We start from the raw sequence: 26,176 nt of genomic DNA on the forward strand, positions 1-26,176 counted from the left end.
GGGTTTCAGCCAAGCTGCCTGTGCAGTGTAGGAGCTGATGGTTGAAACTGCTGCTGGGTATGGGCAGCTGCAGGTGGTGATGGGGGGGCTGGGCTCTTGCCCCCGGAATTTCCCTTGGAACATGTTCCCATTTGCTGTATTGTATTTCAGAGTAGGGGAACAGAAGGCCATAGGGGGAAACACAAAAACAGGCTCAGGTGAATTAACAGTATTAAAGCGGCTGATTTATTTAATTTAGCAGAATGAAGCATGAGCAGGACAAAGGTTCATGGGGGGGAAAGCAGTCCCTTTGCAACTGCGTCGGCCTCCTCCTACAAATGCCTTTCACCAAGGACTCCCCAGGACACGCTGCTCCCCTCCAAGAAGGCCGTGCGCAGGCCCAAACCTCCACGGCCCCCCCTACCCCGCCCCGAGGTCACCTCTGTGGGGCTGCGGGGCGGCGAGGCCTGGCCTGGCCTTCGCCCCGGCGGAGCTCGGCGATAACCCGCCGGCCCGATGGCCGGTACTTTAGCGGTGGAGGGCGGCGGGGGGACGCGAGTGGGGCAGCAGCGGCCCGGCGGCAGGCAGAGCCGTGAGGGGGCCGCAGCTCCCGCCCGCCCTCCAGGGGAACGCTGCAAAAGCGCGCACCGCCTCCCCTCCGCCGGGCGGCGGCTTGGCCTCGCCGGCTTGCCGTAGCGGGGCTGGCGGGGGGCCGCTGCCGCCGCCGCCGCTGTTACTGCCTGCGGGACTTCCGTGCTGGCGGGGAGGCGTCGGGCCGCCGCGATGGCGCAGCACGGGCCGAACGTCACGCTGTCCCTCACGCTGCCCATCACCTGCCACATCTGCCTGGGGAAGGTAACGGCGCCGCTGCTGCCCTTCCCCCTCAGTCCCTGCCTGCGGGCGGCGCGGTGGTGGGGAGGGAAGGCGGCCCGCCTCGGCTCGGCGCGGCCCGGCCCGGCCCGGCTGGCGGCTCGTCGGGGTCCCCGCCACGGCCCGGAACCCTGACCCCATCGGGTTTGCCCCTTCTACGGGTCTGCGGCTCCGCGCTGGGAAGAAAGTCGGGGCGTGGGGTCTGTTCTCCAAGAAGGAAGGGGGGGGGGGGGGGAAGAGAGCGATGGGGGTGTGTCTGCTCTCCTCGGGATGGTGAGGGGTCCCGCCTCGGGGAGGAGGGGATCCCGTCCACCGGGAAGGCCGGTCCCGGCTGCGGGCGAGGTTTGTCGCCACCGTTGGGATGGTGGGAACCGTGCGCCCTCCCGGCGGGAACCTCCCGGGGGCTGTTAGAGGGGGCTGGCGGCCCCAGAGCCCGAGGTCGCCCCGCGATGGAGCGTGGCTGTGCGGCTCCCGGGGTGAAAAGCTTTGCGGTTGGATTTATTTCTTATTTTATTTTCCTTCTGGTGTCGGTAGGATAATCTGGTTTAAAGCGCCAGGTGAGTTTGTGTTTGAGCGTGGTGCTGTGTCGCAGAGGACAAGTGAAACAAAGAGAGGATGTATAGCCAAGTGGATTTAAAAAGTATTGAGCAAAACTGCAGCAGCCTGGAGGAAAAGTTTCCATTTCCACTTTCTGACCCTTTCTCAGTCCCTTCCTCTTCTCCCTCAGGAAGCAGAGGGCTCTGACTTGTCTGCTCCTCTCTAAAAGCCCCAGAGCTCATTTCAGAGCTGTCACTAATTGCTTCTCAAATTCTTTCCTCATTCCATACCTCTTTTTTTCTCCTCCCCTTCTTGTTTCCTTGCTCTCCAAAACAAACCTCTTAAAGCACAACAGTAATTACAGGGGAAGAAGCAGTCTTTCATGTTTGTACTCTGGCATTTGCTGTCTGGTTTCTTTCTTCCTCACGTGGCCTTTACTCCAAGACCTTTTTTGCTGGAGTGGTAACAAAGAATAGGCACGTTTGATGTATAAAGTAGGTGTAGTGCTGGTAGTGAGAGTAGTCAGATATCTCCCTTCTCTCAACTCTCTTAACTCTGACAGAGAGTGATGCTTTTAGCAACCACATTTACTCATTTCTGTGCTCTTCTGTGGAAGCCAGCAAGACTTCCTGGCTGTGGTCCTGTTACCTCTCCTCTTCTATTTCTCCGTTTGATGAAAACAGAGAACAGAGATTTACTGTGTCTGTAATGCAGAGTGGGTGCTCTTGAGAGCAAAATCAAACTGATGGCCTGTTTGCTATTTGAATCTGATCCTAGTGACTGTCTAAGCTAAACATTTGATAGATTCACTGAGTATTCACTCACATTTTGCTGTAAACCCACTGGGTTATTTCAAGCCAGTTATTTCTGAAGTTGGTCAGGAATTGATATTGCTGAGTTTATGCTGGAAGAGATTTCTACGCTCTGCTTACTTGGTATCAGTTGCTGAGGTAATATAATAACATTATGAAAGTGAATCTACTGGTAATATCTATAATGAAGGTGTTTGAATGTTTTCCTTTTTAGATGTGTGAAGCTGTTAAAATTTTGCCAAAGTTGAGAACTGGGGCTTTTTTGCTTTTTTTTTTAATACCATTTTCTCTAACTTGGAACTTCATTGAATATCTTCATCAGAAAAAGCTCTTCTCAAAAGTAGGGTTAGAGAAAGAAAAGTCAGTTAGTTTAAGGGAAAAAAAATCTTGCTGGTTTGCCCTACCTTGTGGGGAGGGAGCAGAACATGTCATGGAGGGGTGACATATTCTAATATTTCTGTGGGTTGTGGGATAGACTTCAAATTGAGTAGAAGACCCACCCTACAATCAGAATGTACCTCTCACTATCTCTGCGAAATTTGCAAGAGACTGACTGCAAAATAGAAACTGTGCACTTTGTAATGGTGAGGAGATAAAAAGAGATGTTGAAGAGAATCTCATTCAATAATGGCCAACCCCCCAGTGTTTTTTAAGCAGAGGTCTTGGGGAGTGAGGGCAGGGAGCGTTACCCTGTTTTGTTGGTGTGAAATGTTGTGAAGTATATTGGCAAGATGTGCAGATAACCATCTATAATAAGAGTTAATTGCTTGGGCAAATTTCATGCTTGTTACCTGGATGTGCTTTTAACACACTGTGGGCTGTCTTCTGGGGTACCTGTACGGAGAGTTAGTGATCAGATCAGAAGCCGCCTGTGTCTGACTGTTGGGTTTACTCACCCTAGAACGACTGTCGGTGTCTCCTGTTGGTTGTGGTGTTTGCTGGGGCACACAGTTCTCTGTGTGTTGAACCCCCCTAGGATGTCTGGGGATTCGTTCGCTGGTATCACTGTGTCCGCTTTTCCATGCGCCTGCTCCTCCCTTAATGCTGCTTCAAGGTCCAGAAGTGCCTTCGAAGTGACACAGATGCAGACAGGGCTTGATTTTGGTCTGCAGAGTCGTCATGTTTGGGGGGTGGAGGGTGTGGGAAATGGAAATTGCTCAAAATCACCCAGCTGATGGAGCCTGCTCAAATAAGCTGTAGTCTTTCTAGGCATTGTGGCCGATTAAGGAACTGAAACTCTGCTCTAATTCAAATGAAATGCTCTTTTAGTAATGAGGCATGTCGTGATCAGCCCCCCCCTCCCCGCCTCTGCTCAGGGACTGGGTGAAGGGCAGCAGCACCCCCAGCCATTCTGTGACATTTCAATAGTCGCTGCTTCTGCTGTTGTGGCATGGATTGCTTTGTGTGGGTCCTGAGCCAACAGAAGTATCAACCTCAGCCCTGAAATGAAACTTGTAAAGGTGTGTAAATCAGAAGCAGTGTACCCTGGAGAGCAATAAATGTGACTTACTATTTGGCTGGAGATATGGAATAATCATTCACTTGCAAGAAGTGCGTGTTCATGTTGGGTTTGGGGTAACTGAGGGTCTCTTGCTCCCCATGGGGAAGACCTGCACTCCTGAAATGTCTTTTCCTGTTTGGACTATTTTAGGTTATTTTCTGCTGTATCCTATGATTGTCATCTGTATAATCATTCTCAGGCTGCTTCTGAGAGAGGAAGAAGTATGGCTAGAGAAAAAGTTGTGGGTTTTTTCCTTCTAGGAAAGCTGAAAAAAGCTTTTTTTCTGGTAAAGTAGTAAATAAGATATTTGTTTTAACAATTGAAACTGTAATATTTAAATGTTTCCAAAGCATTGGTGTGCTAAGGCTTGCATTAATCACAAAAAAAACACTTAATTAGAGGTGAAAGTGTGCAGACACGTGAAGAGATTGTTTAGTCTCTTTACATTCAGGCTTTTAGTATCTTGATCTTCTGTTTGTGTACAGATAAATCCTTTGGCTTCCAGGACTGTGATATTGGAGTTTTTAGGAATATTGTGAATCCTGTAGTATAACAGCAGCATAGATAGTATATTGCAGAAGCAGCTGACAGATCAGGGCCTTAACTTGAGATCCACCTGTGCTTCAGTAGTAAAAGGCCTGAGTTTTAGTTTGTGCAACACTGTATAGGTACAATCACCACAGGATACATCTGATCTGTTTTCCCAAGTGGTTATTGGCTGTCCTTTCCAGCGTTTCATTTTTCCTTTCCAGTTTGACTACTCGACTAATAGCATGAAAGAGGAAATCTTGGGGATTATGAGGACTGCCTTTAATTTGAAACAACTCTTTGAACTTGGGCTTTAAGTGCAACACAGTAGAGTATGAAGTAGTCAATACTAATGTTTCCGTGTCTTGAAAGGTGTTTCTTGGGCAAAGACAGAGGTGGAGGAAAAGCAAGTGATTATTTCTAAGGCACACACATCCCCCCCAACACATCCCCCCCCCCCAAACAGGGATACTGATGTTAAGTCATAAAATATTTTAGAGTGCATGTTATAGTAAGCTGTAACAGAAGCTGAAGTAAGGTATAAGTATAGGGGAAAGTCTTTTTCTTCTGTATAGTATTTGGTCCCTCTATGCACACTTACTTTCAAACAGGTTTTATAGTTAAATGAGAGAATAATGCATTGTCAATATTTTCTGAGAGTTTGTTTTCCCTGCTGTGTTGGAAGGGGAGGGAAAGCTTCTTGAAAGGATCTGTGTCTGATTGGAATATTTAATCCTTCAGTTAGCTGCCCCGATCTTGGGCAATGACTTATTTAGTAGCAATGCATATCTAGCAGGAGGCTCGAATTAGTGATTGCTGGTTCATGTTTCTGCTCTGTGGTTTTGGCCCTTATCCTTTTTAAAGCTGATTTCCATGAAGCTGATTATGTGTGGGCTAGAGTTAATCTGTAATGCTATCCCTTCCAGCAACACCTCTTCCAAGGCAAAGTGTTGGCTGTTGCCAGGAGCAATCCCACATTCCCTCACTTTTGGAAATCAAAAGCGATTGCATTTCACCAGAGCGGTTGGCTGCAGTCCTTGCAGGTTGTGGGGTGAAGGAAGGGTGTCTGTCACATTGTGTGTTAACGAGCTCTTGGAATCAAGAACCTTAGTTTTGCAAAAATGGTTTTAGCTTTGGAGCCTTAATAACAAGGGACTTTGGTGATGCGAGTTAACTAGCCCCATGAAACAGTGTCTCATTCCTGCAAGATCAGCCTGGTACTGAGAGATGGAGTGATACATTTTCTGATTCTGTTACCCAAAACAGCAATAAAGTATTGTTAAAGTGTTCATAGTGTCTTTATGTTTGTTTTGGTTTATTTCTTCTTTTTTTTTTCCCACTCTTAATACTAAAAGGTCCGTCACCCGGTCATCTGTGTCAACAACCACGTCTTCTGTTCCATTTGTATTGAAGTGTGGCTGAAGAACAATAATCAGTGCCCAGCTTGCAGGATCCCCATCACACCTGAAAACCCTTGCAAGGAAATTATAGGTAAGAACAACTTCAGGCTTTGAAATAATTTTCTGGTAACAGCTGATGGTGGAAATTCTTTTGAATCTAAAGATCTCTGGATATTTTTTCATCTGTTTTTTGTTGATGGGGGCTTTCTGCCACCATCTAAGGAAGATCTGACTTTAAATCTTTCTGGAAGCATACATAATAGCTACAGGGTAAAAATTCCAAAGATGATGGGTGTATTACTGGCCAGATTATTTGAAGGCAGCAAATACCCCACAGGTCTAATGATTGGTTTGTAGGTCTGGGTTGGACAGTGGTGCTTTTAACTGGGGAGGGAGGGAGGAGAAGCATCTTACTACCTGTGCATTGCAACCCCTTGACCCAAGAGAATAACATTTAACTGAGGAATTGTATACTTAAATTCATAGTCTTAAATGAGTATGTGGTCTTTTTTTCTTTTTATGTTTGTTTAATTTTGTTACCATTTCCTCACTTTTGCTTTATTTTTAAGAAAATGTCTGTTAACATAGAAATAAGACAAAGCTACAGCAGCTAAATGAGGGTCTGAACTCCCCCAGAGCTAGGAAATACTGCAGTCTCTAGCTGACCTAAAATGCCAGCTCTGCTACTTGGTTCTGAGAGAAAAATATATCTGAACAGTCTCTCTTTAGAAACTTACACTATCTTATACTGGTTATATACTGATTCCTTCCCACCCTTAGTTCTGCTTAAATAGTGTGGTTTTAAGTAAGATATGATTCTGTCAAGGAAAACACAAATTTGAAAAATTCAAAAGTTTTTCTTCCTGCTGTGAGGTGGGATTTTGACTTCTAATCATCACTAATTGATACTTCTGTTGAACCTGTTCTGAAAATTAAAGGGCTTTAAATCTCTTGTGGTTGCTGATTGGTCCTATATTAGCGGTATTGGTAGTTGTTCATATGAAAAGAGCTATAAGATGGATTACTAATATTGAGTTGACTGAAAAAGGAACAATATTAGCGTTTCTTTCATCCTGTGCTGCTTTAGGAGGAACAAGTGAAAGTGATCCTATATTTAGTCCGACAGTCAGAAAACACCTACGTAAAACGAGGCTTGAATTGCTCCACAAAGAATATGAGGTAAGGACACGGGGAATGTTGTGACTTTCAGATGAACTGCAGCTCTTACATTGCTGCATACAGCTGGTCCTTCTGCTTTGAGTCCCCTTGTTTTTAATTTGGGTAAAGGTTTATACTGGGTCCACGTGAAATTCAGCTGCATTAAAATCCTGCCTGCTGTCCAAGGTTACAGGAGGCTTGAAGTGATCCCACTGAAGTCATGGTAACGTTTTTTTTTCTGTGCCACAGGTAGCAGAATACAGTTAATTCTGTAGATTTGTGGGAATTCTGCCCCCGTCCCTCCCAGGGGCTATGGAAGGATTTTCTTCATGCATATTGGCTGTTGGGTGCTTTTAGTTCTGTCTTGGACACAAATGCAGACAGTTTCTGAAGTAATTCTCTGTTGCTCAAGGGGACTAAATTCCTTCTTAAAGACTATTGCCCACTGTAACCTTCTGCCATAGGTTAATTTTTATCATTGTTGCTTTATTATTTTCCAAAAATGAGTGCATGTTTAGAAGTTTATATCCACTCTTCTGCTGGGAAAATAGTCTCTTAGGAACAAGGTGAAAAGGTGCTAATAAGGAATATGTTTAGTTCGGTTTCTCAACTGTTGTTTCCTTAGTAGCAGCAGTGTGAAGGAGGACATCATGTATTTTGTAAGGAAACCTGCCTCAGAGGAGAATGAGAGAAAGGAAACGGACACTGTATATATTCTTAACACTGGGGAAGTAGGGGCTTTCTTTTATGACAAGCTTGCCTGGAGCTCAGCTGCTTTCATCCTCTAGGAAAGGAGGTTTCCTGCCTTTCTATTGAATCAACCCAAAGATCACACAGAGAGGTATAGGATAACATAAGTTTCTCCTAAAAATCTGAATTTAAAATGGTTATTCTCATGCTTGGGGAATAAAAAAAGTAAAAGCTTGATTATTTGTGCAAGCACACCTTGGATTTAGGTAAATGCCTTCCTTGTATGGCCTCCTTTAGTCTGACCTTGAGCAGCTCGAGTATATAAGTTGAACAGTGTAGAAGACACATTTTCAAGATAAATGATTTCTTCTCATCCCTTTAACAACAGGCTTTTGAATGATTTTGCTTCTCTGTGGCTTCAGACCAATAAAACTAAGAGCTTTGCCGTTTGCACTTTGAGAGTCTCTCCTAAGAGGTTGCTGCTATCCTAAGATGTAGCTGGAGCAGGCTCTCCCAAGCAGTGGTTTGTCCATTTTGAATCTTGAGGCTTTCAGCATCTGAGCACGTGATGTTTCGGAATGATATGAAACATTCTCAAATAATAGCAAATGAGTCAGCAGAGGACGACCTGAAGAACACTCCTGATACAGGAAATCCTCCCACAGAGTGCCCTAATAATAGATTCACGTTGCGGAATGCTTTGAAGCTTTTGGTCTGCCCGCCAGTTTGTTCAGGGTCCTTTATGCAGTCAAGGGATTCCCTTCACTAAAACCTTTGCTGTGCTCGAGTGTGCAGGTTGATTAAAATCCTGCCCAGAGCACAGTAGATAAGCATACTCAGAGATATGTGGGAGTGAAGGCGTGCACCTGGGCTTGCCAGGACCCATGTTTCTAAAGCGCTGGGGGAGCTTGCCAGCATTATTTTGTTAATTTCTCGCTTCCTGTTAATTCCTGTGAATTTCTGACACCTTTAGGATGAAATCGAATCCTTGCAGAAAGAAGTGGAAGATCTGAGGGGTAAAAATCTCAGTTTACAGACACAGCTGAAATCTTTTCTGGATCCTACGGCATCAGCTTTGTCTTGCCAAAGTGAGGAAACTAGCCAGTCATCAAATGAAGCGAGTACCAGTGACCCAAAAATCCCAGAGGAATGGAGCAAAAAGCTGAAAGCTGCCAATGATATGTATGAAAAAGTGATGGATAACATGGAAAAACTCAAGGAGGTAATAAATAATGTTAATCATAGAATGGTTTGGGTTGGAAGGGACTGGAAAGATCATCTAGTTCCAAGCCCCCTGCCACGGGCTATCTGGTTGTGTGACTGTTTCCTCTTCGTTAAACAGGAGTAAGAACTAGAATGACCTCTGGGTGCTTCATAGATTCAGAAGAAAGAGGAAAAAATTGAATTCCAGTGACTGTTGGTGTATCATAGTATTTCCATATAGCCTTTGCAAGTGTCAGCTGTTATTGCTTGTTCTAGTGAGTCTTGTCTGTGACTCTTCTTCAACTCTATGGGTGTGTAATTGGATTATAGTAGCACTTGTCACCAGTATTGATGACAAGATTCCTCAGACTTGCAATAATCTATATATTATATCTATTTTACAACATTCAGTGCCCAAACACAGTGCAGTTGGCTGAGGCAGATTTTGCACTGTTGCCCTCCCTGCTAGCCGATACTTTTGGTGCAATTTGCTGAGAGTAATTTGACCCTTTGACCGAAAATAGACAAGCTTCAGCATTTTATTGGATCCTTTATTGGAAACCTGCATCTCTTCTATACATCTTGAAAGTAATAAAAAAAGAAGACCTGATAGTGCAGAAGGAGGGTTGCAGGAGATATGTGAAAATACATCTAAATAAAAATATCTCGCCAAATCTATCTGCGGACACAAGAAGGATCACCTCAAACACTGAAGAAGAGTGAAATTTCAAGCTTATTTTGAGAACCAGGGTGGAAAGAACTGGTCTTGCATTTATTCAAAATGCTGACTTTATTTCTGCTATTAACAAATCAGTGTTGCCTCCTGCAAACATGAAACATTACATATTCAGGATAATTTTTTTCTCCTTTGTAACCATTAATAGTGTTTACACTTTTCCTGTGCTATAGACTCAGCACCCCCTCATACTGTTCTGCTATTCTGTTGTTGTTAATGGGGCACTTCTAGATTTGCCTCTGTGGAGTCTAAAGCAAACCCTGGCACTGATTGGACTGTGTAATAAATGCTAAAAGGAATAAACTGAGTTTCCAAAATTAGCTTTTTCAATAGCTTAGCTAGACTCGAGACTTCAACTTTACAGGCTGGGACAACATCTACTGCCCTCCTAAGAGGTTCCCAGGAGCTTCAGAGTCACTTGTAGTTGACAAAAAGGGGTTCACAGCAAAGAGTTCTTGTCTGCCTAACTTTGTTAAACTGTACTGCCTCTTTTATTTTTGGTGGTGACTAAGGTTGCTGACTTTTTCCCTAGGTAAGTAAAAAGAATATAGCAGAGACTGAGGGAGGGGGTGTTTGAGGTTTTGGGCAGGGCAGGGTGGGGTCAATATAACTTCAACTTGAGCAAGAAAATGGTTTTAAGCTTCTGGAGTCTCTGAATGGTTAAGGGTTAGACATGAATAGAGGTTTAGAGAGATTTTAGGGACCAAGTCTTAAACAGAATAGAATCATTTAGGTTGGAAAATACCTTTTAGGATTTGAAGTCCAACGTTCTTTTCCATCTGTTCCATGTTCAACATTTTTTAAACCAGACTGACTCAGGAAATCGCAGATACTTTTATCATTTAATGTCTTAGAGCAGAGACTCCCATTGTTACTTTGAGTGGAGTCATAACGAGTTGTTGATACAAACCCAGTAGCAGAAATACCAGACAAAGTAAGCTCATTATGACTGTAGTTACATGTATTTGTTAACGTAGATGTTGTGCTGCAAGTGGGGAATCCCACACAGGTTACTGGCTTAGAGGGTCTAGCATTCTCTGGAAGAAGCACGTCCCAAAGAGAACCAGCCCTTCTGTGCCGTGTGAATGCCCTGCCTACCAACCCTACTCAACTCGTGCAATTTCCTGTTTGACTGAGAGGCTGGGGGAGCTGTGTCTTTGGGAAAAGAGCAAGGTCTTGGCCACATTGTCAAGTGATTTGATTCTCCTTTGGAAGTGAAGTGTTCTGGATTCCTACTCATTGCTTTCAGGATAGCTTTATGGTTTTATTTTTTAAATACCAAACAGTTGACACCTGGGCATCCAAGCCCTGGGATCACCCTTCCCATTCCTTCTTTATCAGAAGTCTCTATTTACTCTTCCCCTGGGATTATTGTGGTGTTTGGGGGAAGGGGAGCGGGCCGGTGTTTGTTTCTTTTCTGCTTCATTTCCCCCAGCCCTCCACTGTCTTAGTGTCATCTGGAGAGGGTGTTGGGGATATTTGTATAAGCATTTAGAGTTTTCTTCCTCTCTCCTTGCACTGATTGATGCTTCTGAGAAAGTACATTTCACCCCTGAGCCCAGTTGCATGGTTCCTTTTTCAGATCTAACTCTAGATCATACTTTTATTATGCAGTGGAAGCATCGTCTGATTGAGGCAATGAATTACATACGAGTCCTGGACTGGTGGTGCTGTTTTCAGCATGCAGAGACTGAGCAGACTGCGAAGTGCAAAGAGTGTTTTCCACTTGTTAGAATGGTGGCATCCCTTGTTCTGAAACACGGCAGCAGGAAAACTTCTCTTTACATGAAGTATCTTGTTAACAAGGGTGTCCGCTGAACTGAGAAGAAGGAATTGACCTCAATTCAAGGAGTAAGAAGGGGTTTGAATCAGGAGGCTTAATCACAATGTCCTGGAAGAAAGTGAAGAAAGACTGCAAATAGCTTGTCCTGATGGATTTACATCCATAGGATAACTGTGCTTTAAAAACAACAAGCCAAAAAGAGCAATCTTACTCTAATTTGGAATGGAGGAAGCTGTTCAACATTAGTTTTGCTGATACCTGCACATTGTAATGTTAATGTACTTAACGTATTTAGTCATGTGGAAAAAAAAAACATGGAATTGCCATTAGTACATCTCCTTAATGACTTTCTGTACTAACTAACATAGCTGTGTTTATTTCCCTAGATAGGACACTTGCGATGTATTTTGGGAATATAAATAAAAAATGTCTGTTCGCTATTCAGTTTTGCAAGCCATTTCCCATGGTGATTTTTAAGTGGTGTCCCTGTCTGAAGACTGTTTCCTGCCTTCACATTTCTAGTTCTGTCTCTTTAAAAAGGAGTAGCAGCTTGTCCTATAAATATTATAAGTCATTTCTGGTTTATTGTATACTTATTTTTTTTTCTTTTCTTTTTCCTTAGGCAAATAAGAAACTGAGCATGGAAAACAATAGCCTTTTAAGAGAGAATTTGCGACTAAAAGCTGAAGTTGATAGTAGATCACCCCAAAAGTACGTGAATATTTTAAAAGCTACCATATTTTATTTATAGACTGTTTAACTGTTGTAGGACTTTAACAGTGGTGGTGTACATGGTGTTACATCTGTGTCTCCAGGTAGATTTTGGAATTTTTATCCTCATAGATTTGGGTGACGAATGAAACTTGCAGAGTAGCAGCAAGTCTACAGTAAAGGAATATGACATGATTACAAGTGTTTGTTCCTTGAGTTACCCGGCCATTTATGAAGGACTGGATTTATTAGTTCAACTCTACGGTTCACTTGTTTTTGTTATTGTGAAATTTGTAAATCTGGTATACGGTAAAAATAGGCCTGCTACTGGGCACAGAGGTTCTGGTTGGTTGTATTTGGTTTTGCTTTGTTCTTGCTTTTGCTGTTTTCAGAGATTGTTTGTGGACTTAGGCTCCCTGTTCAAGGAAGGTCCCTGATAGCTTTGTGTCTGGGCAGGGTATATAGAATTGAGCTTCTGCAGCATGAGAATATTCCCGGAACTGACACTGGTGTTTAGTACCATGTCTTAAACAGTTAAGACATCAACAACAATGATATCAAAAGCAGAAACTTTTGCTATACTGATTACAGCTGTGTGCTGAGGTACAGCTCCTTGGAAGAACTTTGTGAAGCAAAGTGTTCATGTTGTTAAAGTTGTGTTATTTCCTTTCATTGTTTTCCTACCTTTTTTTCTTTTAACTCTCACTGCTTTAGAAAATAAAATCTAAGAGCAGCATTGGCCAAAGGTTTATATGGTGCTTTGAGGAAGGGCATTGAGGGGTACCTGTGTAATATGAGAAGCTAGCTCTCTGCATTTTGCTCTACTTCACAACTCACCAGAAGATGAAATTGCCCCTTAGAGCGTGCTTGCCACACTGCTTGTCATTCAGGGCCGCAGGAAAGAAGATGCCTGATTCTTCTCCAGTGCTGTTAAATGCATAAAAGTACATTCTGCCCTGAAGTTCCCTAACAAGGGAGATAGAACCCTGTTTAAGGTCTTGGCAGTGGAAAGGGCTCTAATGGCATGGAATGTCTTTTCCCATAAGATTTGAGAGGGAGCTGGCAAGGATGGTAAACTTAAATAGATGTAATTCAATAAATCCTAGAAAAGAAGAGTGAGAAGAGACCAGATCATCTAACTTGATTTTACTTTACTGATGCCAGGTAAACTCCCCAGTGAAGAGAATTTCTGTTTATCTTACCATGTGCACATTTTAGCATGCTGTTGATCATAAAAATTAGATAACAGGAGTTGGGTGTGTTTGAAGAACCAGTCTTTGTTGCAGGCTGATTATTTTCCCATCTCTTGCCAATGTGGCCTAGGACCGTCATGTTCTCCTTTAGAAGGACAGATGCAGACAGATGTTATTAGGAATTGGACAGCGTCAAGGTCTGTTTTGTAACCCAGATGCTGGATAGATTGACCTGTCCATGTCTCTACTATTAAACCTGGGAATGATCTTTGGCTAAAGTTAACTCTAGAACTGCCTGTGGGAACGTGGAGAACATGAGTTGAATCAGGCTTAAACTGGGCCAGGAACAGTTCTGTATACTACTGCTACCTTCAGCTTTGGTTTTACTTTAAACCTAGTGTCATACAGCAAGGATTTTAAGGAAGGAAAAATTTCTGAAAGAAACCGTTCACCATGTTACATTGGTCAATTTTGATTCACTCTACCTACACCCATTCTGTTCTAGTCGTGTTTTCTAGACTGAATTCGTCCAGTTCTTCTAGACAAGTGCCACTTAAGAGAAAAAGTGAACTTCTGATTTATTTGGTTTTGCTCTGATCTCAGTGCTCTTCACTGTCTGTGGTTTTCTGAAGCAATAATACTTAGAACTGAGTACTAGATTCCAAATGAAGCCTCTCAGTAGCACCAAGGAGAACAGAAAAACTGTCTTGTGTCTTACTACAGCATCTAATATTGATACCTTGCAATGCACTACTTGTGCCTTCCTTTTGCCTGGCACTTCTAGCACAAATGACCACTGCCAGTTCTGTTAAATAGCTACTTACAAATTTACCTTCCTACTTCATTTTGCATTTGTGCTGCTAAGATCCCCCTCACAAGTGTGAGACTTAACCCATTTATGGGCCTTTTTCAGGTTGATGTTTTGATGCACATGTCAAACTTAAAATAATTCTTTTGAATTCGAGTCATGTCCTTCAGGTGGTAGGAAGTCTCTTCTGTCTTGGTGGTGTTAGCAGAGTTGATGACTTAGTTTTCACCTTTTGTAGTCATTACTCTGGTCAGTATCTAAACCAGGCCTAAGATCAAGATGTTTTTCAACCATTCTTCTGGTTCTGATGGCAGACTTAGATAATAGCTAGAAGGTCTTTCAGCTGCACTGCACGCAGTGGACAGGGGTTGCAATAAATGCTTTCTTACCTTGCTTATGAAACCAGAATTGAAGGCGTAAGCATCAAAGCCCAATCATGTCACTATAATGAAACTTTTCTCTGCAGATACATTTGTTTCAGTGTATTTTATTCAGATGTACTCAGAAGGTACATTGTTTCATACGACATATATTCCTTAGCTTCAGATTGTTGACTTTGGTGTCATGCTTAAACAGCTGGCTAGATAACTACCTAAAAATTGTATCAAATTATTTTTTAAAGATTTATTCGATATTCAGTTCCCTTATCCCAAACTAAGTTTAATTTTGTGCATTATGACAACCTAAATTATTTTAGTAGGCTTTGCTTTATAGCAAAGGAATCACTGATGGCAAGTGTGTTCTCCCTTTGGAACACAGATTCTATGTCTGACATCACAGAAAAAAATATAATTAGCCTTCTTAAGTGGTCAATAAAAAAAACCCTTTCCTTTTATCATAGTCTTCAGTTGTTTTTTCTTTGTATCCATTAAAATCTGTTGAAAAATGTCATGTGTGTCAATAAAATTGACATTACATCCATGTCAGGGATTTTTATACATTTTTTTAAATTGATGATTCTGATCGATTAGAGGTTTGTTGGGTTGGTTTTTTTTTCCCTGAAGCATTTTTGAGAGTAGACCTTCACCAGAGTATCACACCATCATATAGTTGTAGCATAGGTCTGAAAAGCAAATAGAGAAAAGTTTCTTGCTCTGATGTTTATGAAGACCTGCATTAGTCTCCCATTGCTCATGCAAATTAGACTGAGTATTTGGTGGTTGCTGCTTGCTCTTTCTTTGCTCTCTCTCCTGAGGAATTTTCAGGGACTTCCGTTCTCCTGATACAGAACAGGAAAATTTCTAAAACTTAAGTTTTGCAGGATGATAAAGCCCTATTACTTCCAGCTCTACTTAAAATAGAAACCCGTTGGGCCTATTGGCAAGGCACAATGGATCTAAAAGCATTTTTGGCAAAGGGATGTTTGCTTTTTACCTGAAGGAAAATAACTAGCAAGTCCATCTACTCCGGGGTATACTGTATTTTATGAATGGTTAGATTCAAATTAGCTTGAACCAGACTTCTAGGCTTCCAAGGAGTCTTTTCCCTAAATATTTAATTTCTTCTGCCAGTTAAAATCCCAGTCTGAAAAACTATCTATAACATGCAGAAAATCATTGTGTTCTCTCTTTTCTCTAGTGTTGTGAGTTCTTGTTTTATTGTTGTTGATTTGGGGTAGGGTTTTTTTCCCCTTTTCTACAGTTTCACTGTTTATCTTGTCTAGATTTCTGACTTTAGGTACCTGTGCACCGACATCCAAGGTTGTTGACTTTTTAGGTTATTCTGCACAACATAGAATTTTTTTTCTAATTCGATCTTTCTGCTCATGCCAGATGATTTGATTCAGTCTGTGTTTTACTGAGGCTGCAAACAGGCTTCTAGTAACTGGTGTCCAGCGTGCAGAGGGTAAGAATGCTGCAGGACTGGAGCATCTCCCCTGTGAGGAAAGGCTGAATGAACTGGGGCTGTTCAGCCTTGAGAAGAGACTGAGAGGGACCTGATCAATGTTTATAAAAATCTTAAGTGTGGGAGACAAAGGGAAATGGCCAGCCCCTTTTCAGTGCTCTGTGGAGACAGGACAAGGGGCAATGGCTGCAAGTTGGAGCACAGGACGTTCCGCACCAACATGCGGAAAAACTTTTTCACAGTGAGGGTGACAGAGCCCTGGCACAGGCTGCCCAGGGAGGTGGTGGAGTCTCCTTCTCTGGAGATACTCAAGACCCGTCTGGACGCCTATCTGAGTGATGTGTCCTAGGGAGCTGCTTTGGCAGGGGGGTTGGACCCGACGATCTCTCAAGGTCCCTTCCAACCCCTACGATTCTGTGATTCTTACCTCCCTGCAAGTGTGCTGTTTTCAAAGATCAACTGCAGCGTGGCCTCACAGTCAAGAGGAGGGAATGCCGTTTCGTAGCCTTCAAAACAACTTTGAGTTCTTGAGCTTTAGTATTAAATTCTGAGGAAGCAGCTGCTCCAGGCGTGAAAAAGTAAACTTTAAGCAGATGGGTAAGGACACTCAGGTCTCACTGCTTGGTTTTGTGGTTTTTTCTGGTGGATTTTTTTTTTTTTTTTTTTTTTTTTTTAGTAATTCTGAAGTAATCCTTTCTGGTTGATGCTGTTCACTGACCTTGGGTATAATCTGGCTTTACTATGTGAAATACCAGTGCTGCTTCACCAAAAGATGTTAAAATGCTTGGAGGGGTTTTGAACATGTGTCCGAATTCACCCAATTCCCTAATCATGGAATCACAGAATGGCATGGGTTGGAAGGGACCCCAAGGATCATAGAGCTGCAGTGCCCCTGCCACAGACAGGGCTACCAACCTCCAGGCCTGGATCTACACAAGGCTGCCCAGGGTCCCATCCAACCTGGCCTTGAACACTTCCAGGGACGGGGCATCCACCACCTCTCTGGGTAGCCTAAGTGAAAGGAGAAGCTCTTTCCAGACAGCATACTTGACTTGGCTGTTACTCTCAAATCCTGCTGCTCTGCAGTCATCCAACCAACGTAAAAGCTTAGCCTTACTCATGTGATGTGAAGGAAGTGGATTTCCTTGATACTTAGCAGAGATTTCATGAGTGAAGCCGTTTGTCTTCAGCTTGGTTTGTACTCTCTGAACTGTGTGACAAAAGGAATTTACTGCCCAGTTATTTGCTTATATTGAAAATAACTTCTCCTTTTACAAGCTTAGAAAATTAGCTATGGCAAGAGCTTCTACTGTGTCCTGCAAAAAGGAGCCATTGTACACTTTCTTCTGTCAGCCAGCTTGGCCTGCAGAATGGAGAGCAGTAGTAGGTTAATACCCAGGGGCCTAATTCAGATTCCATTACTGATGCTTTTTTTTTTTTTTCTGGCCTCAGATCTTAAATAGAGCAACCTGCGTGCAGTATCAATCTTGACTTCCCCCACCCCTCCTTCCCCCTTGGATTTCCTACCTCGTTTTTCCCCTCTAACAGCAGAATCTAGGATCTAGGTGATAAGACTTGGTTTGGTTGTATGTTCTGGCATTGCCCTGAACAGGTCCCAACTGTACATTGTCACTTCCCACTTCTCATTCTTTGTTTGCTTTGGAGAATGGATCATGCTCACATATCTGAGCTGCAGACTGGTCCCAGTCTGGGCCATCAGGTGGTTAGAAGTAAAGAGTCATCTTCCATGGCATCCTTGCAGCCCTGGTCTTCTGTAAATGGTTCTACAGAAAAGCTATTTGCTGCAGCAGCTTACTTACCTGCAAAGCAAAATGAGGTTGTGTGGTTTTAAATTGACTTGGTACAACCTAAGGGCTCAACCAGACACACGTGCTACAGTTAGTGGTCACTGAAGTGTGAAAATAAAACCCTAAAGCTGAATGTGCAGCACTGATGGATGAGAAGAAACAACAGAAGAAATTTGCTTTCTTGTAGGTGAGAGACCATTAAACTTCTCAAACAGTTTCTAAATGGACATCTTCAGGAGTACTTGAACATAAGAGAAAATGCAGTTGTGGAATAACGTGAAAGAGGGCTACTCAAACATCATAGCTATAATTTTAGTTCTTCTTGGTCCCTGTAAGTGAGAGCTGACTCCAACATTCTGATTGGTGTCAAGTTAGATTCATGTTGGGACAAGAACTCTGCCTAAGGAAAAATCCTGAAATATGAGATTCAAGTGTTCATCTAGGCACCTCAGACACTGTAACATATCCATTACACCTAGATGGGACTGGCAGCTGTGGTACAGGACCCATAGGGTACCTGTATTCTTACAGAGTGATAACTGGAGGCCAGCAGTCATGTTAAAGACCTTAGACCATCTAAAATGTCACTAGGTGTCTGTGGTGAAGGATTCAAATCCCACCTGAAATGTCTTTCAGTTCACTCTGGGTGACTACTAGTTTCTCACCTTTCTTTAGAAAGGGTGTACCTGAAACAAATTACCTGAAACAAATGCAGTGAGAAACAAACCCATTGTTTAAGTGGTAGAACTAAAAGACAAGACCTTAACACTTAAAAGACTTTGTCCAGGCTGAGGATATGAAAAGTGCTCTTTACCACATGAATACTGAATGCCTTAACGTCTACTGAAGAGCGCATCAGGCTGTTCCTAAGTGTGAAATGGATCAAATAGATCAGGAGAAATAATTTATCTATAGAGTGTCAGGTCAAGCTTTAGTTTATTTTCATGTAACTGTGCTGCATTCGTTTTTATCATCAGACCATGACCTTTTGGCTGTGGCACAGCTCACTACATTTGAAGGGAGAAGAGATTTCCTCCTCTTAAGAGAGTGGTTTAGTTTGGGGAGATAAGGAGGGTTCTGGCTTCTTTCACCAGAAGTGTGCATGTGTCTCAAACTCTCTGCTAACCTGCTGGGCCAGTCACTACTGTTCTGGTGCTTAGCTGCAGAGGTAACTGTTTGTAGGCAGCATGCCATATGCTCCATTTCTGAAAACCAAAATTCCCAAGCACATCCCTCTGCAACAGTTAAGGTATTAATGATGTTATTTGGCTTTAACAACATACGCTGGGCTTTGTGTTTTTTTGGTTGGGTTGAGGGGGGGTTTTAAAACCTGAGGACGCTTGTTATAAAAGTTGCACTTGAGAATACAGTGCTTCTTCCTCATAAGCAAATCTCAGGCTGTCACTAATGCTGTTTGCATTAAGTAAACATATTACAACATTTTCCCATTAAAAGGGAATTGCCAGGTATGCATATAAATGTAAACATGTTTAATTTTTATGTCAAAGTGTCTGTTACAGCAGACTCCCAAAAACCTTGCTTATTCTACATAAGCATCTTTTTTCCCCGTCTCTCACTTGGCTGTTAAACTAAACTGCATTTCTGCATCATCATTTTGTCCTTTATTTAAGCAGTGTAGGGTTTGCTTCTGTTAGGCTGTGTGAACAGGTCTGTTAAAGAAAGGCAAAGCAAATACTTTTGGATCACCCTAGGAAGCAGGAAAGGTGTTGCTTGAGCTCTGCTGTTCTACATTGGCTCCTTCAGCATCTTAAATGCAAGTTCCTTTTACTGAAGGAAGGGGTAAGCCAAAATGTGCTGTATATGAGGATGCTTATTTCATTATAACCCCCTTCACCTGAAGATGTAATTGAAACGTTCCTGAGCTCAGTGATTCTGGTTTTATCTAGTTTCATATGGGAGAGAGAGGAACTCTTGTGCACCTTTTTCCCTCTCGCATGTAACCAAGAAGGGAGAAACTGCTGTAATGATTTGAGGAAACTTTTTTACCCATAGAGTAAAATAAATGAAAAATGGTCTGTCTTGATTTTTATGAAGACAGAGGTAATTGGGTAGAGGGAACATAGAGTGGGGGGGATTGGGGTGTCCCTGCCTCGATAGACTTTCAATCCAGCAGGCTTCGAGTGGGGAGTGTTAAGGGGGAAATCTTACCAAGTGAACACTCTAAATACAAAACTGCTACCTTGCAATTTCACATCCACAGAGCAGCAAAGGGCACATGCCAAAACTGCATGAAGCATAAGCTGATCTGATTTTAAAAAGCATCTAGTATTAGTGCTGTGAAAGAACTTCAGACTGTTGTGTGAGTGTTACCCACTGCTGAACTGTCTATACCCAGCTCTCGGAAGTCCTCTAAGTATGCAGAAACAGTTGAACAGTGAAATATGTCACTAGATCTAGTCACTGGTCCCCAGTTTTGGGGGGGACTTGTGATACCTCATATTCCTTCCCCCAGCTGCCCCCTTAACTGTATTGCAGTTGTCAACATAAAGCCAGTTCCCACTGCTTTGGGTTCAGGAACTGAAGAAACAAAATACAGTTAATAAAAAGAGATTTTTTTTTTTTTCCAGCATAATCGCAGGGCACAACTGTACCACCTTCAGACCTCACTGGTCTGTGAGTTGCACTGGGAGCGTTTTGGGAAGAGATGGGGGGATGGAATGGGGAAAAGGGACTGGGAATTCCCTGTGACTCTAAAGGATGGACAGACAGAGAGAGAAACAGGGTAGAAATTTCAGACAGTGTTTGTGCTGGAAAAGTGAATATAAAGTTGTGCTGTAACCTGGAGCTACAAGATGGAAAGCAGAGTCAAGTGTAAGCCCACGTACAGAATTGTCATTTCTTTGTGATAGAAAACCTTATGTGTCAGAGTTGTAGGGTGGCTGCAGGTCCTTCCCTCCTTCCTAATAATACCAGAACTTTAATTGTTTTCTTCTTTCTGTAAATTGAAAGCCTCGGATGGAGCAGGGAATTCCCTGGTGCCCACCTGTCAGTGACAGGGTAGAATTAGTCAGGGCATATAGCTGAAACCTTCACCTGCCCTCTGGGGAAGGTCAGTCTTAAAAGCAGGTGGAGGATGGGAGGGACAGCATGTCCATATCCTGGCAGTTGAAAATGTACTCAAGCTGGAAGCCCCACAAACACACAACTTTCACAAACCACAAGTGGCAGGGTTTTTTGTGCTGGAGTCAAGGAAGAAATTAGATTGTTGCAGCTGTAAAGCTCAAAAAAATCCCCAAGTAGCTCTGAAGTAAGTGGAAGTACCATCCACACAATGGCCCAGGAAAAGCTGTATATCTAACAGGAATGTAACTGAAATGGTCTGTATAAGTATTTGAACCACCTCAAAGGACGATTGCAGTTTTTGAATTTCATATTGGCATTTTATATTTGACAAGGTGACATTGTGTAAGAAATGTATTGTAAAACACTGCTGTACTGTAGGAAAATGATTGAATGTAAATATTTCAAGATGTGGACCACTGTTCAAATGTTATCATAAATCTTTGCCATTGTTTTAGGGGATAATTCTTCATGCATATTTGAGTTGAATTGATAGTACCAGCCCCTGGAAGGGTAATCTGCTTGTTATTGCCTTACTACCACTAATGGTTTAATTTTGGCTTTTCAGGTATTCACCTCCACCTGTACATATATGATGATTTCCCTTTTTTTTTTTTCCTATAACTATCAGAGAAAAGTTCTGACTTTCGTTTTCACATTAACCCAGTGTTTAATAGTTTTGTTCTTTCTTGAAATGAGCTTGCAAAGCACCACAAGAAGGTCTTTTTCCAGCTTAATATTCTCTCTTTTTTTTTTTTTTACTTCTTGCAGGTTTGGTAGGTTTACAGTAGCTGCACTTCAGTCCAAAGTAGAACAAAGTGAACGTGAAATGAACCGTCTGAAAAAGGCGCTGGAAAGAAGTGACAAATACATAGAAGAAATGGAGTGTCAGCTCTTACAGCTGAAAAATGCAGGAGAAGGAACACAGGCAGTGAGTGCTGCCTGTGAGAGAGCGCTCTCCACAGATGCCAAAGGAGCGGAGAGCAGTGAAGATACTACATGTTCAAAAAGGCAAGTTGAGGAGAAAAAACCTTTGGCCAGCAATCAGAGTCCTGACAGGCTTGAACAGCTGACAAGTGGTGGAGGTTGTTTAAGCTCTTCTAGTCAAGGTGGCCCAAATGGCTCAAATACACAGAGTGCCCCAAAGAAAGAACTTTTTCCAGGGTGTCAGGGGGTTCTTCTGGATGAAAATAGTACAAATATGGATACCTGCATAGAAGAACAGTGGAATAAAATTGAGGAATGTACCCCATATAAGGATGAAGAACTTTATGATCTTCCACCACCCTGCACTCCTTTTCTGTCTCTCAGCCGCCTTCAGTTGAACACTCCTGATGGAAAAGAAAATGCAAGGAAACCATCGACATTCCTGAGAAAACTGAAATTTGAAGAGTTTTGTGACACTTCAGATGACTGCAGCAAAGATTCTCCTGAGCACAGCACAAGCAGCTCTAACAGCGAAAAGAAACTGAACTGTTTTACTACAGGAAAATCAAGTTTCTGGGCAACGTGCCCAACAAATTTTGCTGAGAACTTAGATTTTGATGAATCAGAGCAAAACTCAGTAGCTGGTCAGTCAGATGAGGCATCAGTGAAGTCTGGTGACAAAACAAGTTCTTGCTTACCTAAAAGGCTACATACTCTCTGCTCTTCTGAAATGAATCGCACGAGAACCTCCAGCGAGGCGTCTATGGATGCTGCCTACCTCGATAAAATCTCAGAGCTGGACTCCATGATGTCCGAATCGGACAACAGCAAGAGCCCCTGCTATAACTTCAAGTCCTCTGATCTTGATAATTCTTCAAAGTCAACAGAGTGCTCCAAGCTTCTGAACGAAACTGAGAAGAAACTGGAAGAGATGAATGAGGAAGAGAGTATGAAGTGTCCGGAGACAAGTGATCTAGCAGCTGACAGAACTGGCTGGAAGCCTGCTATGTTTTCCATCCTCTCCCCGTCGGAGCTGGATACGAGTGACCACTTCCCACTGTTTACAGGCCAAAACATGGCTGCTAGTGATATGAAACCTCCAAACTGTTTATTTCAAAGAGACTTTTCCCAGAGCTTACTATTCAATAACTCACAGAGGTTGTTTGAAGAACAGAAGTTTGGTTCTTGCTTTTTAAAGATGTCATCTGACCTGCAGAACCAGCTTAATCCTCCTTGGGTGTCTTCCTTTATAGCTGAAAGGAAAAATAAAAACGTCAGTCAGTCGACCAAGAGGAAAATTCAGAGCAGCCTTTCCAGTGCTAGTCCATCCAAAACCACCAAAAACTGACTCTGCTTGGAAATGGAATGTGACTCAAAGTCGTCAACCTGCAAATGTTTAATATTTACAGGTGAACTTAAATTTTTAATGACTTCCATGCAATCCGATCCTGTCTCTTTCGACTGCGTGAAAACTGAACGTTCCCTTGCCCATTACAAGCTCTTTCCTAGGGAAGAACCATTCGAGACCTTTTCTGCAGCTGGGCATTTTGTTTACTTGGGGGGTTGGGTGGGGGTGGGTTTTTTTTAAGTTTTCAGGTTATGTGATCTTCTGGTTGCCAGCACAGCTAAAGACTCCCTTGATGGGACAGTTTTAAGTGGTCTTGTCAAATCAGTCATTTATGTAAGGATTTGTTTTAAAGGTTACATCTCCCATTCCTAAAGATTACATTTGGTGCGTGTAAGGCAGCTGCTGGCTATATATCCTATGGATTCATGAAATTGCTATAAAACAATGTCAATTTTGCCATAAAACTTGCCTCCCAGAGGAAATGTTGCTGCTCGGACTATTTCATAGCACTGTACTGTACTGAAAACTCTTGTTTTAAGTGGGTGTAAGGTAGCAGCCTCTTTCTTTTCAGGGTTACAGCACTTCAGTTAGAAAACATCTCTTTAACACTGCAAACATGGCTTGTATTTTTTTGAAGTTAAGCACAATTTTTAATTTAGTTCCCTGAAAGCATTGTTATTCTGGATGTGTTCAGTATGCCTGTATAGACCATAAAAATGGGTTTGTATGCTAATGACTTGTTTACCTAATGTGCACTGAACATTTTACATTAATACTGTACCATTTTACATTAATACTGCATGCTTTTCTATGTGAATTGAATAAAACATGTTATAAGCACTGTAATCCTTGATGTTGCCTCAAATATTGAATTAGCAAAAAGAGAATGGGGAAACTTCCCCCCCGCCTTGTTATTTGGAAAATACCTGAGTTTTGGAAAAAAAAAAAAAATAAAAATAAACATGGGGCTTATCCATGCAACAACAACAACAACAAAAAAAAAAAAACCCAAATAAAAAAAATCATCTCCCTTCCTCCTCCTTGTTAGAGGTATTACCATTCTAGTGTCAGCATCGATACACTTGATGGAAATGGCTTTCGGCCTCTCTGGAGGTGACTCTTCCATGTAGTATTGCATAGGTCAACATAATGTGATGGCCTACTACAGGCAGGAGACCTAATTAAGCAGCAGAGCAAAATTGGTTTCTTTGCATTATTGTGTTTAAAGGGTTTGGGGTTTTGTTTTTTTTTTAAGGGCATATTTAATTGTAAGATGCAGGTTTTTCTTTCTGTATAGGCCTCTGATGGCATTTCTTACAAACAGGCATCCTCCCTTCATCGATACGCGCGACAGGAAAAATCCATACGCTGCCTCCCGTCCCTCTGCAAAGAGAGAGGGATGGATGGGTAGCCACTTGGAAAATTTCAGTGCACTGGCTCCTCTTTGGCAAAGTTCAGCCCTATGAAGGGCTTGAACAACATTGGAACGTGTGCAAGTGGTGTGTCTGTTCTACATCAGGGCTTTTTTAGCTTTACCCCCAAAAAATCATTCAAGCTGTTGCTAGCACCCTTTCCTGGTGGCAGGAAGAATGACTGCTGCGCTTTCAGTCCTCTCTGATCTTCACAGAGAAATCTAGTCATTCAGTTTTAACATATTTTTCAGAAATTAGGGAGCTGATAAAACCATCTGGACATGAGCTGCTACTTGAATGGAGTACTTTTGCTAATAAATAAAAATGTTGCCTTGGTTGAACCCTTTAGGGGAAGATGATGGTGCTCCTCAAATCACTAATGTTCCCTCAAAACATTCTTGTATTGCAGAGCAATCGTAAGTACGTCAGTGTTAAGGTCAGTGTTCTCATTCCTTGTGGGCTTGGGGTGTGCGTTTATGGGCTTCACTTTATACTCTAGTATACTTCTGATAGACAAGTGATTTTTCAGTGGTGGAAGCATTATTGCAACTGGTATCATACCTGAAATCAAACTAGAATAAAGGAAAATGTTGGGATTTTTCTGTTTCTGCTGCTTTCTAGTTGTTTGGAAAGGAGCACAGCCTATGGGCTTGCTCCTTAATATGGATATTGTGACTTCACATGTCAAACTTTCATGGATAGAAGAGCTGAAAGTAAAGTTAAAAATGCTGAAGATAAAGACCATAAAAGTCCTATTGTCTCAAGCAGGAACACGGTGAGATTTGTGTATCTTGGTTTGTTTGGCTGGGGGTTGGTTTGGTGGGTTTGGAGTTCTGTTTAATTGGGTGCCTTCAAAATCTTTAAAACTACCACACTCTGAATTCCTCATTTAATTTGGTTTAGCGGATTTTGTTCCTTTGGGCTTGAAGTTTGACAGAGTGGCTGGTGCAACATCAGGGTTAGAAATTTGAGCAGTGTGTAATGAATGGGTATTCTTCAACTATAAACTGTTGGCCGTATGAGGAGTTTTAGTTCTCCAGGCTGCATTCTGTCAGTGCTGTGCTTGCTGCATCTCTTGCTGCGCTTATCGTGTTCGGTGAATAAAAGGACTTAAACAAGAGTCCATTCTTGTTAATTTTTATGGTCATTACACAGTGATGTAATCATGTAGAACTGGAATACACAAGATCTAAAAACTATTACAATTTTGATTAAGACAGTAGATGTTTCAAAGTCACGTAGAGATGAGGTCTATGATGTCTAATAAGATTTAATAGCTCATAAAGGTTTTACTTCATCTAATAATACTTGCTGTACTAAATACCAGGCAGCTTGCAGGTTTTTGACACAGGAGAACACTCTCCAGGAGTACTGATAACAGGAGAAGGGGATTGCTACTGGCCTCAGCTCAGTGCCAGTGACGTCTCTTGAGTTACACCTAAGAGCAAGAACACCAGGGTCAGGTTTTCACTTCATTGTAAGCAGTTCTATGTACATGCAGTCCGGCAAGTGACCACCTCCTCCTCTGTGATTCTCTGAAGGCCTCTTGAGAGCTTATTACTGCTTGCAGTTGCTTCCTCAAGTGAAGGGTGGCTGCAAGGCTCCAACTACCAAGTACTGACATGGGCTATGTCTAGCTTTTAATGCATTTTATTGTCTTCTTTTGAAAAATCTTTTGAAAAGGGGACAAAAGGGACAATGCATAGTTTGCATACACAGTACAAGTAACTCGGGTCTCCCTTCCCTGTTCCTCATTTCACAACTCTTCCCTCACCAAATAATGCCATTTAAAGGCAGCTTAAACCAATTAAGTCTAATTCTTGCACAGAACCAAAGTCCTGCCTCT

The 26,176-nt window shown here is 42.4% G+C and overlaps 1 protein-coding gene across 1 annotated transcript; it reads left to right on the forward strand.

Moving 5' to 3' along the window:
- Positions 1-762: 762 nt before the first annotated feature.
- OBI1 (ORC ubiquitin ligase 1) lies at positions 763-23,030 on the forward strand (the record flags this gene model as incomplete). The annotated part of the gene is made up of 6 exons (XM_084280201.1): positions 763-834; positions 5,583-5,718; positions 6,715-6,806; positions 8,449-8,697; positions 11,820-11,908; positions 21,415-23,030. 6 exons carry the CDS (start codon positions 763-765, stop codon positions 22,916-22,918), a joined length of 2,142 nt encoding a protein of 713 aa, XP_084136327.1. The 3' UTR covers positions 22,919-23,030.
- Positions 23,031-26,176: the final 3,146 nt, after the last annotated feature.

This window comes from Gallinula chloropus, assembly GCF_964237585.1.
Source record: "Gallinula chloropus genome assembly, chromosome: 1".
Classification (NCBI taxonomy): Eukaryota; Metazoa; Chordata; class Aves; order Gruiformes; family Rallidae; genus Gallinula; species Gallinula chloropus.